At 36.3% G+C, this 15,945-nt stretch overlaps 1 protein-coding gene across 1 annotated transcript in view; it reads left to right on the forward strand.

Annotated features, from left to right (window-relative positions):
• LOC109054725 (ubiquitin carboxyl-terminal hydrolase MINDY-3) overlaps positions 1 to 15,945 on the forward strand; it is a 42,196-nt gene that overhangs the window by 24,101 nt on the left and 2,150 nt on the right. Inside the window, exons 11-14 of the mRNA XM_042772616.1 lie at positions 5,503 to 5,575; positions 8,639 to 8,711; positions 10,485 to 10,572; positions 12,811 to 12,882. Of these exons, the coding sequence (XP_042628550.1) occupies positions 5,503 to 5,575; positions 8,639 to 8,711; positions 10,485 to 10,572; positions 12,811 to 12,882 (306 nt within the window). The remainder of the gene's footprint in view (positions 1 to 5,502; positions 5,576 to 8,638; positions 8,712 to 10,484; positions 10,573 to 12,810; positions 12,883 to 15,945) is intronic.

The raw sequence follows: 15,945 nt of genomic DNA on the forward strand, positions 1-15,945 counted from the left end.
AAAAGTTATTTCAATTGCTAGTTCAGTTGCTGATGAATCAACACAACCAAAAATTGCTATGTGAATGCTAACTGAAAAACTCAGTATTTTCTGTGTAGATCTGCTCTTATAAATATTTTTAAGTGTTTTTATTTTTTTTTTTTTAATTATTACAAGATAATAATGACTCATAAGAGTCATTTGTTCATGAATGGGACTATAGTGCTTGCACTGTATGTTTTTTTGATTTTTAGAAGAGTCATGATTCCAGCAACTAGGGATCCCATCAGGCCACATGAGGCGAGCGTCATTGTCTGTACTCTCACTGATAGTTGCCACATTGTGTTGCTGCACATTTCGATAAAGTTGTAACTCGGGTCCCCTAAAATTGACAACTAAATGATCAGTGTCCACGTGAACGCCCTTTTTGATCCTTGTGAAATAGTGATAGGGCAAGATAAAATCAGCTTCAAACTGATCTAGATTTCACCTTATTGTTTTTACTTTACAAGAGCTGGAATGTATCTGGCTGCTCTGATACATTCCAGGAGTATCAGGAGTGTAAAAAATGCATGTTCAGTCTAATGTACAATGTCACATCACCTTTTAAGGTTAAACAGGTTTTTTTTTCTTCTTCTTTTTTTTCAAGCACACTCTTTTCCTCTTGTCTGTCATCTGCGTATGACTCTCCTTATCACAGATTTGATACTTTAATCATATGGCTTTCTTAGATGTGAGGATGAGTTTTTTTTCTCTCTTTCTTTACCTTTTTCTGACTTTATTGTTGATTGTAAAAGTAAAGTACTTTATCTTTCACATTTAAAAAAAAAAAAAAAAAAATTGCCCATAACCACTGCTAAAGTGATTCTGTGTGAGCGTTCATGAGATTTGTGTATGGTCTCATGGATATTTCTGAAGCTCAGTCGTTAGCATCTGTTGGCTTTTCTCACTCTTGTGCGTGAGCCACCTCTATGATCTCCATCTATGGCCTCCAACTGTTGCCTCTACAGCATGTGTGTGTGTTTGTGCACATGTATTTGGGTGTCAAGAAAATAATGAAAGCCAGATTCAGGATTCTTAACGTGACTCTGCTTTACAGATATGTTGAAAAATTTTGCTCACTGATCCTGTTGGTAAACAGGTATATATAATAGCACTGTATCGAAATGCACAGAGTGCAAATTTAAAGGGGTGGTTTGCTGTTTTTTTTTTTTTCTAGGCTTGATTGTGTTTATGAGGTGCAGTCTAACGTGTTAATGCTTCGTTTTTAAAATAACGCATTATTTTTCACATAATTTACCTTTATTCCACACCACTCTGTCCCTTCTCTGATTAACGTGCTGATCATTTCCTGCTTTTATGAAGCCCCTACCTCAGAAATAGGAGATGGGCTCTGATTGGTCAGCTAGTCCAGTGTGTTGTGACTGGCTAAGCCGCCTCTAGTGTGTGTCTAAACGTCCCGCCCCTCACCTCAGCGGTATGTGCTCTGGTTGTATTGTAAACAACGGCGTCGTATAATAACCTGTGCAAGCTTTTAATAGTAGGCATATGTTTTTTGTTTGTTGTTGTCTCATACTTTTAGATACGCTGTTTTTTGTAAATGCTACTGCTTATGGCAGCTTTTAATATATGGTTTTATCCTGATTAAAGCTTTAATACAGTACGGCAACTGCACGTGCATCCATGTTTAACACATTCCATAGCTGTGAAAATGTGTATAATTGGAACAGTTCATTGTTGGAGCTGAGCTGAATGAGAGAGAGAGAGAGAGAGAGATGCAGAGCAGGGCGAAGCGAGGAACCGTATCAAGAACCGCTGCTTTAGAACATTGCTTTTGAAACTTGTGAATCCATTAGAACGTTAAAAGACAGAATCGCGATTCAAATATGAATAGATTTTTACATGCACCTCTAGTTTTTTCTTCCTCTTCTCTAAAGCAGGGCAGCATGGCCTTGCCCCCTTTGCTGCCTTTTCCAACAAGGCACTGTATGACTTGACTGTGCCCTTTACTATGTGTAATTTAAGACCATTTTAGACCATGTTCCTTTTTTAAGTCAATAAATTAGGCTTTATTTTCTTTGTGTCCCTGAAACCCAAAACCATCCAGGATAGTAAGGTCTGTGTGGAGAATCTGACATCAGTGTGGCTCCATGAGTCCATCTGGGTCAGATCACTCATAGCCCAGAACCATCCCACCTCAAGCTGGAGTCTTTACCCAGCACACTGCTCTGTAATTCTCCTCTATTAGAATGTGTGTGTGAGAGTGACATAGAAACTCTGACTCGGCAGGGTTGATTACATGACTGGTGGTGTAGTTGTGAAGCCACAGTGTAAACATCAGTGGAACAGCATATTGTTTTTATCACCAGGGGTCAGACTTTATAACAAGTCATGAACTCATTTGCTATTGCAAGGAAGGTGATGTGAATGATTTATGTGCACAAACACGTGTCACGACTGATATACTTAATGTTAGTACACACACAAAAAAAGGATGTTTGCAAGCATGTTGTGATTTCTAACCAACAAAACATTCTTCTTCATTGACATTCTTCACAATGACTGGCCCATGTCTATATCTTAATTATGCAATGCAGTGGAAAGGCAGTTTGCTCACCCTCATGTCATCCAAACCTGTCTAAATTTCTATTTTCAGTGGAACATGAAGAAAACAAGAAATTTTGAAGAACAATGCTTTTGATCTGTTGCATACAATTAAAGCATACAGTGATCAGTTATTTAATCAACCTCAAGTTATCATTATTTTTAATTATATAAAAACCTTTTAAACAAGAACTGCTGGTTTATTTAAACAAATAGCAATTGAACTGCATAGATTGTTAATTTTTAAAATCTGTTTTTTAACAGTACCAAGTTAAAAGGAGTCCTGTATAATTTACAACATTAATATACAGCATTCACTTAGAGAAAATTACTTTGATAACCAAGTAAAAAGAACATTATAGACTAGCCTTAAAAATTTAGGTTCAGTAAGATTGATTGATTTTATTTTTTAAAGAAATTAATACTACAGCAAGAAAGCATTAAATTGATCAAAAGCGACAGTGGAGACTTTCTTCAGTGTAATATAATAGAAGACATTTTAAAAACCATTTTGAAAAACAGTCCTGCTACTCTTCTTTAGTGTACAATGAATACATTCAGTGACTTCAAACTGTCAAGCTGCAATAAATAAATACCATACAATACTACAGAATAACCCCTTTTTTCTCAGAAGAAAGAAAATCAGACAGAATTTTCATTTTTGGATGAAATATTCCTTTTTAGTCTGTCAGATTGTTTGACCAATGTTTATGGAGCAGTTAAACTCTTAAGAGTTCATGGCAGAAGTCTCCCCATCCATTATCTATTGAAACTTCTCACTTGTATAATTAAACTCGTCCAATTTTCGCTGTCTCGCACCACTGCTGAGCTTCGTGCTGCTGTTATATGTTAAAACTAACAAATCTTTTTCATTACTTTAGGAATGAGGGTTTATAACTCCACTTAGCCTCAGGCAAAGGCTCTGAAAGTTTAATTTCGTTTTGACTACCTGCCATTCGACTGTAGAAAGGTGTCCGGTTTGACTGTGTGGAGTACTAGCTCAGATTGTGGTATTAAGACTAACAGTATCCAGCTGCAACTTCTCCTCCTTGTCATCTACTTTCTTATTCCTTTGTACTTCATTTTTTTCTTTCTCATGTTATCTCCTCTATTGCTCTGTCCCTCTTTCTTAATGTGAGACTGTGAGCTGTATATTTACTTTGTGAAACAAGAGGAGATATTTGTGAGTGTAACACTGAAACCATACTGTGAAAGTATAAAGCCTGTGTTTATGTTCACTCTTCCATGACCGTGTTTGTATGTTCATTGCTAATGTTTGTTCTTTTCAATTGCAGTAAAACACTTTATATTTGACTGGACTTTTTGATTTTCTGAAGAAAGCGTGAGTGGTTCTTGTCTGAGCAGAACTGATGCGAGAGTGTTGTGGGTGGTTGCCATGGTGTGCCAAGGCATTCTGTGTCCAGTAGGCAAAGATTTTATTTCTCATTATTTCAGTAATAGCTAATCTCTCAACAAGCCATATGAAATTAGCCATATTTTATGTAGTTTGCTCATTGTGTTGGACGAGTTACATACTGAAGTTTAAAGCTTGTCCTCTTTTTCACTTTGAGACACACAGAACATGTAAAGTTTTATATTTAAACAGCAATCTTTTTGTGGTTTAATAATCACAGACAGAAGTCCATATCACCATTAGAATTTGATTAATTCTGCAGCCCTACTTTTGATTTATTAATCCAAAATTTGCCAAATCCTGAGACATTTCGCATTATACAGTGTTTTACAGACATACATTATACACACATTATACACCGTTATTCTGTCTGTATTTTCTGCTTCACTGAACTCAATGGGGTCCTAGATTAGGGGTTTGAGCAAATCTCTCAGTATGCAATATATTACCCAATATACTTGGCCTGTGTGTGTGTGTGTGTGTATGAGTGCCACGTGCTTCTTAAATATCAGGGTGCAGTTAATTACCCATCATCTGACAACACTTTCATTTAAACAGAATATAGATTTTTCTCACACACTCGTCTGACTTTCATGCTTCACATTTGAAGAGTATTGATGAATTCCCATGCAGAATTTTGAAAGCGTTACCTTTTTCTTATCATCAGTCACCATGAGAACTAGTTAACCCCTTAATCCACTGCCTTCCTTTCTAATAATGAGAATCAGAGCTTGTGCGACTGAAGCACAGATGGCGAGAATGAAGTCTTAAAGTGAATGGGTTCAAAAGAGGGGGCAGGTCAGAAGTTTGGATCACTCAAATTCTGTTTCAAAAAATAAACATAGGCAACTAACTTCTTAAGCAGCATCCTAACTGAAATGGCACAGATTTGAAACACACTGATCACTTAACGGTTGTTAACAAAATGAAGATTAAAATACTTCATAGAAGATGAAGATATTTTGTTGATACTTTGTAGTGCATTATATTGCACATTTCTTTTGGCTTCGAACAGCATATTGAATATTCAAATGCATCTATGATTCCCAAAAATGCTGTTATGATGCTTGATTCCTATATGAGGCTAAATGACACTCTGAACGTTTCTGGAATGTAGATATGGAAAACTCCGTGAACTGTTTTTAGCTGTATGTGATTCAGTTGTCAATGCTGACTCTGCATATTTTCCAGCTTGAGTAGTTTTTACACACATACAGATGTGTTTTGTTGTCCCAAGTCCCTCAGGCAACACATATTGATGAGGCAGTTATCCCGCTATAACTCAAACATGAACAAACACACATGGATCTTGGTTTGTTTTCTATTAATCAGCAAAGTTTGCAGCCTGTTTGTGAGTTTTGTGCATGTGGGAGAGAGATAGAAGATTGTTTTCATTAAAAGATCTGTGAGATTGCTTGATGGAAGGGCAGTTTTGCCATTTATGAGCTTATCTGTAGATCAGTTATACACTCTCTTTTCTATTTCATATTTCCCTCTCTGTCTAGGAGATGGCTTTGGTGGCCCCTGAGTCTCCTTCAGAGCAGGCCAGAAGAGTCTTCCAGACCTTTGACCCGGAAGGTAAGATTATTAAAACGGAAGCATTTCATGTTATGTATGTTTTTGAACAAGAAAAAGAGACTGAATAAACTCAACTCAAAAATGTAATCTCAAGCCCAGCAGCTGTGTCAACTCGTCCTTCACTGAGAGAAAGATGAGCTTTAGCTCCACAAAACCCAGAGCAAGTTTATGATTTCTCCAGCTTATCAGGCAGTGCAAAGATCCAATGCTTACTTTTTGTTGAAACTTTTCTGTTACTGAGGAGAGAGTAGGAAATGAGAAAGAACAGAGTACATTTGATCTGATATTAAGGTGTTATTTCAGTGGGGTAAAAGAGCAGTAATTTTCTCAGTCATGGAATTCTACAAGTGCGACCCGGGCCTATTTATTCAACACGGATGGATCTGTAACTGCAGAAATAGCATAAAACTCTTGATATTTTAGTAACATTTACAAAAGAATAAAATAAATCATATTTTGTTACCTTTTTAGACTAAGTAGGGTTATTGTCATAGTGCACTTCCCCAGTACATTCAGCATCTGGCTCATATTCGCGATCTCAACCATATTCTCAAAACTATCGTTTTCAATGACTTCAAAATCAATTTTTTTGATCACTGGCACTTACATTTCATTACGTACAGTAACTGCTCTGCAGTAAATCCATTCAGTTCAGTTTTTGCTGATGATATTCTTTTGTTTTATGCCTGCGATGATTGATTGATTGATTGATTGATTATGAATGAAACATCAAGTCATCATTGTATATCAAATAAAGGTGAATTGCACTTATTGAGTCATCAGATATTTAATTATTGTTGTGCAGGAAAAATATACTTACACTATTGCATACCTCGGGTCACTAGCTACCCTTTACACTTTTTACAAAAAAATAGTTACATAACATAATCTTATGTTGTTTATAATGTATAGATTGAGGAATACTAAGAAAATTGATGTCTAAGTTTAAAAAATGAAAGAGGGAGAGGGTAGTGAATGATGTCCCGGGTTGCTAAAGAGGTATGCATTTAAGGGTTAAACAACCCAAAATATGATGTTTAAACCTTTCAGGTTCAGTCTTCATGAGGCAGAAACCCTTTTTTTTTTTTTTTTTTTTTTTTTTTTGGTTAATGTACTACCCAGTGGGTCAGTGAGATTTTTAAAATAAGTCTCTTATACTGAATTGAATTTGCAATGCTGAATTGTCAGCATGTCAGCAGCCAATACTATGGTCTTCAGTGTCACATGATCCTTCAGAAATTTCAATATGCTGATTTGCTGCTCAGAGAATATTTCTTATTATCAATTCTGGAAACAGTTATGACAGTTATTAAACAGAATATTTATGTGGAAATCAAGTTTTTTAAGTAAAAATATAGTATTTGTTTGAAAAATGTCTTAACTGTCACTTTTGATCAATAGCAAGCCTCCTGGCTAAATATAAGTATTAATTTAAAAACTCAGAACATTAGAACATTATTTAGTCCCAACATTTGTATAGTTTATCTGATATGTGTAACAAACCCACTGATTACTTTCTCTGTAGTAATGTTTTCAGACTGAATGTCACTATGTCCTATGTGTGATTAATGGACAGCAGTGTTTTATTTGTGAGCATTTCTGCTGAGGATTTGTAGAGAGGAAGGTCTCACATGATGATTTATTATGATTTAATATAGTCAATGTGCTTAGATGGCAAAGTCAGCAATATAGCTTTATGAACAAACCACTGATGCACCTTTAGTCATATGCAGTGCAGTATATCTTTGCCTGTATATCCTGTTTGTGTTTTTGCCCAGAGTCTGTTGCATGAAGTTATATTTTCCTCCCTACTTTTTCCTCTAATATTTATTGCTCTTGTATTAAGCCTAAGACTTCTGAAGATAATATAGAGAATAGATAGAGAGGGCATTTGATGGAAGAAATGAGAGTCTGGAACAGAGATCGCCCACTGCACTTTCATATCTGTCAAGTAGAATAGGTTTGTGTGTGTATATATCACTGAATGTGTCGTCGTGAGAATGTAAGTTTTCTTCCAAAGTTTTGATTTAAAGTGTCTAATTTACAATACACACTCAAAGTGTCATCAGGAACAAGATTAGATGTTCTTGCTTGGCATCTTTTTGCCTTTCAAAGTCGTAAACAACATTCCTGTTCCTCGCGTTAATAAGAACAATATTCTGTGTGTGTGTGTGTGTGTGTGTGTGTGTGTGTGTGTGTGTGTGTGTGTGTGTGTGTGTGTGTGTGTGTGTGTGTGTGTGTGTGTGTGAGTGTGTGTGCGCGCGCGCACATGCATTTCATTTGTCCAAAGGAGAAAGAAAAACTTCTTATGCTTCTGACGGTCTGGTTATGTAGTGTAATGCTAAATGCTAAAACAACATGAAATCAAAACTGACCCTGTTTACTTTCTTACATTAACTTTCCTAATAAATGCCCTTTGTCTTAATATTAAGCATTGTTTTAATTAAAAATTGTTTATACCGCCTACAAAATTCATAATCCAAGATGCAGTTGTGAAAAGAAAAAAAAATAGGCAATAAAATATTAAGCTGACGGTCATGATCCAGTTAAACCCTGATGGATGGTGCCACCCCACATTATTTCCCACTGAATATTGTTTCACTCAGAAAAGTATCGCATTACAGAAATAACATTTTGTGAATACCTTTTTATGTCAATAGTATAGAAGCTATTTTAGTCAAAGTTTCTAATGCATTATTCAAAACACCTGAGTGTATCTAATTTCATGCAGTGGTAAAGAATATTTATTGTTCTTAATCCAGTCATTGCTGGAAAGTTTAAGCAGAGAGTTCATTTCAAAGCAATCGGAAAAGAGTTAGCCTACCAGCTGCTCTGCAAAAATCAGAGAAGGGGAAAAACAACATACACCACTCATTCATCCATTTATCAGCCATTGTCTTAGCATGTTTGTGTGCATATGTGTGCGTGGTCAGCAGAATGTCTTCAATTTGAGAGATGACACTAATATTTTATGTTGGGCATAAGACACCAGTTGTGTGGGTGGTGATCAAGACTCTCAGAAGCTCTAACCATCTGCTTCTTTCCTTTTCTGCTTATCTTCAGATAATGGGTTCATTCCAGACACACTGCTTGAAGATGTTATGAAAGCATTGGATCTCGTCTCCGAGCCAGACTAGTAAGTTTGTGTGTGTGTGTTTGTGTGTTAAAGTGTGTGTATATAATGTTTTTAATTATAAAACAAAACAGTACAGTCCTGGATGCTGTTTGGTCAGTACAGTGTTCAAGCAGTGCTGAAATACACAATATAGTAATCTTTACTCTCTCATAATAATGTTCTAATGTTAATAATGTTTATGTTCTGTTTTTTAATTCTGAAAATATTACCTATCTGCAAGGATGCGTTAAATTGTCAAAAGTGACAGTAAATGTTTCTTAAAAATTTTGATTTCTAATAAATGTTTTTTTATTTTAAATTCCTCAAAGAATTCTAAAAAAAGCATCACTGTTTCCTCAAAAAATATTCAGCAGCACAACTGTTTTCATTGATAATAATAAGAGTGTAAGAAACACATTTCAAAAACAAAATCTTACCAACCGCAAAATCTTTAATGGTAGGGTGTATAATATTTACATTATAATAGATTATTTTTATTATGTTCAGCATACATTATAGCACTTTATTTCTAACACAGCAAGGTGATATTTGTGTTTGTCATAAAGTGATGTGGAGAGGTTTGTGCATGTTAAAACAGCTGTGCTCCCTCTATTTGCACAGTTTGGGTTCACATGCCATTCAAACAGACTCATTACTCTTGCAGAGCAAAAAAGAGAAATAGAGAGTAAAGTCCCAACCTCCCATCTAAAGCCCTATTTAAAGCCACTCACCATAGTCCATTTGAAACCTTCACCTCTTAAACACTTTCCCACTGAAATCTGAGCAATTATAAACCACCTAATTTCTTACATCAACCTTTGACAGCTTGAAAGACAACTTCAGCCTTTCAAAGGGGTTTTTTATGTGAAAGTGAACTTGACAGAATGAAGCTTGGGTCATGCTTTTGTTTTTACACGGCACCCTGTTCTATCAAAAGCAGTTTAGTCAGGTGTTGAAGAAGTCTGAACCTTCCTTTGGCCTCTTCTGAAACTATACAACATAATCAGCGTTTTGGTTATTGTCAAATTTCATGTGTATGTTAAAGTGACCTGTGATCACATGAAAAAAGCATTTATCATCCTCTGATTGCTGTGTTTCTGTGAAAGAGAGTTAGTAATGTTATCAGTTTCGATGTATGACTTTAAAAGGAAAAGTCTGTCCTGTTTTAACATCACTGAGGTTGTTTTTAAAACAATATTAGTCAGATTCCAAGCATTACTCGCTGTGATATGTTTAGTATCTGAACATAATTCATGATTTAGCTCATTTTGACAACCACCTCAGACAACACATTTCACTGCTCAAGGAATCCAGTGAGCAATACATGCAGAAAACATGCAACATCGCACACAATGAGCTACACCTTTCATGATCCCCCTTCGCTCTCATTCTCTCTCTCTCTCTCTCTCTCTCTCTCTCTCGCTCTCTCACTCTTCTCCTCCTCCTCTGTCTCCATCCGTCTCTCCCCCCTCTCCCCTGCTCCCCATTCTCTCCTCCTTCTCCCGTCTTCTTCTCCTCTCTCTCCTCTCCCCTCTCTCTCTCTCTCTCTTCTCTCTCCATCTCCACTCTCTCTCTCTCTCTCTCATCTCTCCTCTCTCTCTCCTCTCTCTCCCTCTCTCTCTCTCTCTCTCTCTACCTTTCTCTCTCTACCTCTACCTCTCTCTCTCTCTCTCTCCCTCTACCTCTCTCTCTCTACCTACCTCTCTCTCTCTCTCTCTCCCTCTCTCTACTCTCTCTCTCTCTCTCTCTCTCATCTCTCTCTCCCTCTCTCTCTCTCTCTCTCTCCTCCTCAGGTGTGAATCTGATGAAGAGTAAGCTGGATCCAGAGGGGTTGGGTATTATTCTGTTAGGTCAGTTTCTGCAGGAGTTCTTCCCTAATCAGGTAATGCATCATGTCTCTCTATTTTAGGTTGAATGCTTAAAGGTTTACAAAGTCCAAAATGCTATGTGAGTGAACAGCTCACTGGGCTTTGGGATGATCATAAAGTGTCTCCCTCTTGTTAAATTATATGAAGAAAGCTGCCACCTAAGATGCCTTATTTTCTAATAGAGTATTCTCAGTCACCATTGCATGTACCCTTGTTGGTGACCGCAGTCCCAGAATAAATAACACAGAATTTAGTGGGTGGTGGGGTGGGGGGGATTCTGGTGAAGAATGCAAGAGAAATGTCAATCATAAATATACTAAAATATTCTTAAATTATTGCAACAATTAATACAGCATTCAAGGGTTTTTTCACCCACTTCCTGTGGTTAATTTGCAGGGACTTTTTGTTCATTATAATGGGTTTATGTGATGATCGTTAGCACTGACCATCAAAAGATTGTTATGAGATTGTTATGAGATGTTTCTGTAATTTGTTGATAGTAAATAATAAATGAAAGCAGAAGGCAGTTTTGGGTCTATTAAATGTTAAAAAAAAAAAATAGTTTTTTATTTTTTTTCTCAATTTACTCAGTTTTCCTCACAGATTGAAAATAGTAAATTTAGAAATTTAGAAATGTATCCATTGAACATATGTAGAGGTATCTTATTGGATAACAGTGAGACTGGCCTTCACAGTACTTCGTAAAAAGCTGTTATTAGGCAAATATTATTTAAAATATACTTCTTTTATGTTGATTATACATTAGTTTGGGCATTAAATACTTTTTTTATTATTATTGATTCACACCCCAATGTATACCTAACCAATTTCTGTATGTACAGTCAAACCAAAAATTATTCAGACACCAGATATAATTTCTGATATTTTGTATTTTATTTATTTTTTTGCTAGTGTGTGCAGGACACTATAGTTCATGTAAGTGAGGATGGCAAAATAAAGTAAACTTTGACCTATTATACCCAAAAATTCTTCATACATTTGACTACCAGTAAAATTGGGGCAAAAAATTATTTGGATACTTTGACCTGACCATGTTTTGCTTAAGTGTTATCTGACATTATCAAGATGAATTTGTTCTGACACAGTTTAACTTTTCTAAACTATAGCGAATAAACTGATAATATGTGAAATGTCGAATAAACCTAAATAAATTTTGAAATTTTAAAATTTACATAAAAAAAACAGGTTTGACTATGTATTTTTTATATTTATTAGTGCTTATTAGAGTATCATGCCATTAGTAACATGCTAACATCTAACTCTATTGAATATCTATATCAGCTGTGAGTTAAATATTTGCGTGGTGCACAGAGGGGCTGCCTATGTAGGAAGTTTAAAATCAGTCACTTATGAGGTTCATTGGTCAGGATGCTGCCTATGAAGGCAGCTCACTACGCTTTAGAGTATAGCTACCTCTCCTATCATGGCTGTCCTGCTGTCCTTTTTCCTCCCCCTTGATTTTTGCTCTTGTTCAACATTGTTTATTTTGTCTTGCTGTTTTTTTCATTACGTTCAAATAAACCTACAATCAGCCCCAGATTAAATCTATATACATGTAGCCCCTCAGAGAGAGGTGGGGGGAGCTGACGGTTATAGTTGGCATGGACTTGCAGCTTCACTGCTCTGTTAAATAGATTAGGGCTTTAGGGATACATGCAAAAAGGCCTCAATTTACCATCAAATCAAATACTATAACCCTATTTCAGGCCCACTCAAACACATGCACACACGGTCCGCTGTTGTAGTTTTGGCAGCGAGGCAGGCATGCAGTATGGGGGCTAGACAGAGGTATTTGGCTCCTGTCAAGATTGTGTGCTTGGGTTTTGCTGCTGGTTTGAGTTGGTCTGCAGAGTTTTGGCACCGGGTTGCAGTCAGGTCTTTTCAGCAGTTGCATAGGGGGGTGTATGAGATTGTTTTGGACTTAAAGCAATGAATTCCAGTGTACTGTCAGTCTGGTGCATGTCATTACATCTAAAACCATTCACTGATCTGTTGTTTTAGATTCTCTTGTCCAAGTTTATGTAGTGTGTTTTGATATGTTTGAGCTGAAATGGGATGTTTTGGTTAAGTTGTCTTAACTCACGGAAATGTTTTTCTGGCATTATGTGGATGGAGTCAGATCTAGGCAGTATATGTCACAGTGAATAAGGACACATAGAACTGTTTGCTGATGTTCCACTGACCTGATCATGTACATGTCTGCACTGACACGTGTCGTCTCACTTTTCCAGGATTCTGTGATCCCAGACTCATTTCCTGTGTATCACTATAATGGCCTGAAGCAGTCCAACCATAATGAGAAGGTAAGAGACATACTCATGTTCATTTTGAAATGCCCACACATGCAAGCACACTTTAATAGCGCATATTGCCCCTGCTGGCATGAAAGCCCTGATGGGTCAGTCTTATCCTGTCTGATCCCTGGGATATGGAGTCTGTGAGCCACCACGACCTACGGCCCACACCACTGCGATCTCTCAGACGAGCCTTCCAAGTAATTTGTGTGAGGGTTGACAGCTTTCGAGACTGGGCAGAGTATATTGAAGCTACAAAAATCTGAAATCGTTTCACTGGACTAATGTCTCAGAGTCTCGGTTCTCTCTTTCTTTTGATTTGTGTTTATACAAAGTCAAACCGAGTAAAATTATTTGCATCTTTTAAAAGACACATGGTCAAATGCATTTTAATGTAATATTATTTTCAAATTGACTTTAAATAGTTTCTTCTGTGGTTTTGTTTTCGTTCAATCATCGTTTTTTTGTGTTTTTTTTATGGTCTCATTTTTTATACATTTTAGTTTTGGCTGTTATAGCTACAGGAATAAATAAATTATTATTATGTATTCACTCTTACGTCATAACACAGAAATTGATTTTCTTTCTTCTGCTGAACACAAAAGGAAATATTATGAATGATCTCTGTTGGTTCTCACGTGTTTTCAATATTAAATTGGCAAAACCTGATAGAACTTGTAAAGATGCTTTAAAAAGCAAGAGGAAGCAATTAAACGGTCAACTTTATTATTTTTGTTGCTGTTCACATTTTTAGTTTTAGATAAATATGCTATAATTGTTTTACAATTTAATGGTTTATTTTATCTATATTTCCTTAAATTAATTTTGTTTACACAAAAGCATTTAAACCAGTAGTTTGTCTGGTTTGCTTGTTAAAATAAGTTTTATAAAACACTTGAAACAGACTCCTTATACAGCATGCTTTTAATATTGACTCTGATGTTGTTCCAGGTGCTTATTCTCAACTCATGTTCTCTATATTGCCACCGGTAGTTAAGTGCTTTTTCTGACCATTGTGAACCCATTGCCCATATTCCATACACATCGCCATAAATGACATTTACACATGCCATCCTTAAGCACTAGAGAAAGCACCCCTGACCGTCTTGTATGTTCATTGATCACAGATTGTGTATGTGTGACCCTATATTTCTTGACGGAAATACTTGTGTGTGAGAAAGAGATTAACAGAAGTTTAGGGATAATGGGTAGGAATTGCCACATCACTCCCCTGAGGACACACAGGTTACTCTTCGTTACTCTGGCAAACGCATTAGCAGCAGCAGTAGTTCACAAGGGCCTTTTCTCAGGAACCAAACACCTTGCAAAATGTAAAGAGCTCCTCTGGCTGTAGCACAGACCATACTGGCATTTGGAAGCCAAAACCTAGTCTGCCTTTCTGCTCAAGTCATATAATCATCCGAAGGGATCTGTTCTCATTCCGTCTTCCTCCAGCACTCCTGCTTCATGTCACTTGTGCATACTTGACCACTTTCACACCGCAGTCAGTATGATTCAATAACGATTTTGTGTTTTTATTTTCAGAGTACTTTGACAAAAAGCTTAATTTATTAAATTTGTTACTGCTGGATGTAATTCAGTACACATTCATAAGATGTTTGCTAAGCTAAATCTGCAGGTTTTAACACTCCGGTTCACTCCTTGTTAGATATTTCAGATAATTTGATTGGTTTCAGCTACTATCAGGGGTGTGGTACTCTTAAAAGAACAGTTCACCCAAAAATGAAAATTCTGTCATAGTTTACTCACCCTTATATGTATCAGTATGGCTTACTTTCTTATGGAGAACACAAAAAGAGTAAAAAATAAGTTAATAAATAAATAGAAAGATGACAATAAACTTTAACATTCTTTGTTTTATCTTTTGTATTTTAAATCATAAATGTAAAATTAATTGAAAATTACAAATCTATTTTTCTGTTTTCAAATTATTTCTAATGATTTTAATAAATATTCTGTAAAATTTATTTAATTGCAGAAATTATGCATGTTATTTACTCTTTAAATTAAATAGTGTGTTGTTATTTGGAGTTACTATATATCGGCTTTATATTGGATGAGTCAGTTCTTGATGTGGTACTTGTTCAGTCACTGCCTTTGAGTCTGTGTGTGCAGTCAGACTGATGTTCACTGACTGATTATGAGCACCAGTGTTGGGCAAGTTACTCTAAAAACGTAATCAAATTATTTATTACTCCATTTAAAAGTAATCATGTTACTGTTCTGATTACTTTATTTCAGAGTAATTAGTAATGTTACGTTACTTTTTTCTCCATGAAATTTATGAAACCCCAGCATACATGCTCCTGATAAATATTTGTTATTAAAGCATCAACATTCACAGAACACTGTTATTTTTAAAGGGGTCAAATGATGTGATATCAAATTTTCCTTTCTCTTTGGAGTGTTACAAGCTCTTGGTGAATAAAGAAGATCTGAAAAGTTGAAAAGACTAAAGTCTCAAACCCAAAGAGATATTCTTTATAAAAGTTGAGACTCGTCCACGCCCCCAGAAACGGCTCGTTCTAACACGCCCCCACATCTCTACGTCAGTATGTGGGAAGATTTGCATAACGCCTCCCAGATGTTCACCCAAAGAAAGAAGGCGTACCTTTTATTCTTGTTGTAGTATTGTTGTTGCCGCCACCACCATGTCGTGTAGTTTTTGCCTTCCAAAAGAAAACACGACTAGAAATCATGTTTATATCATGTTTATAATGGGTTTTATGTTTATGTCTCGTTGCTCTGGCCAGACAAGGCATCACAATATGTTAAGAGGCGTTTCATTTCCGACACACGCTTGAGGCATTCGGCAAATCACAATGCACGAGATAGCTGGCCAATCACAGCACACCTCGCTTTTCAGAGCGATGAGCCTTGTGAAAATTGACGCTTTTCAGAAGGCGGGGCATAGAGGAGAAACAATAATGTACAGTATGTGGAAAATAATTGTTTTTAAATGTGAAAAATAGACTAAACCAAGCCCAGCTAACCAAGTTTTATGAAAGGCATGTTCTGACTAACATGGAGAACATGCTGGTCCATGTGCCC

The sequence above is a fragment of the Cyprinus carpio genome, chromosome A16 (assembly GCF_018340385.1).
Source record: "Cyprinus carpio isolate SPL01 chromosome A16, ASM1834038v1, whole genome shotgun sequence".
Lineage (NCBI taxonomy): Eukaryota > Metazoa > Chordata > Actinopteri > Cypriniformes > Cyprinidae > Cyprinus > Cyprinus carpio.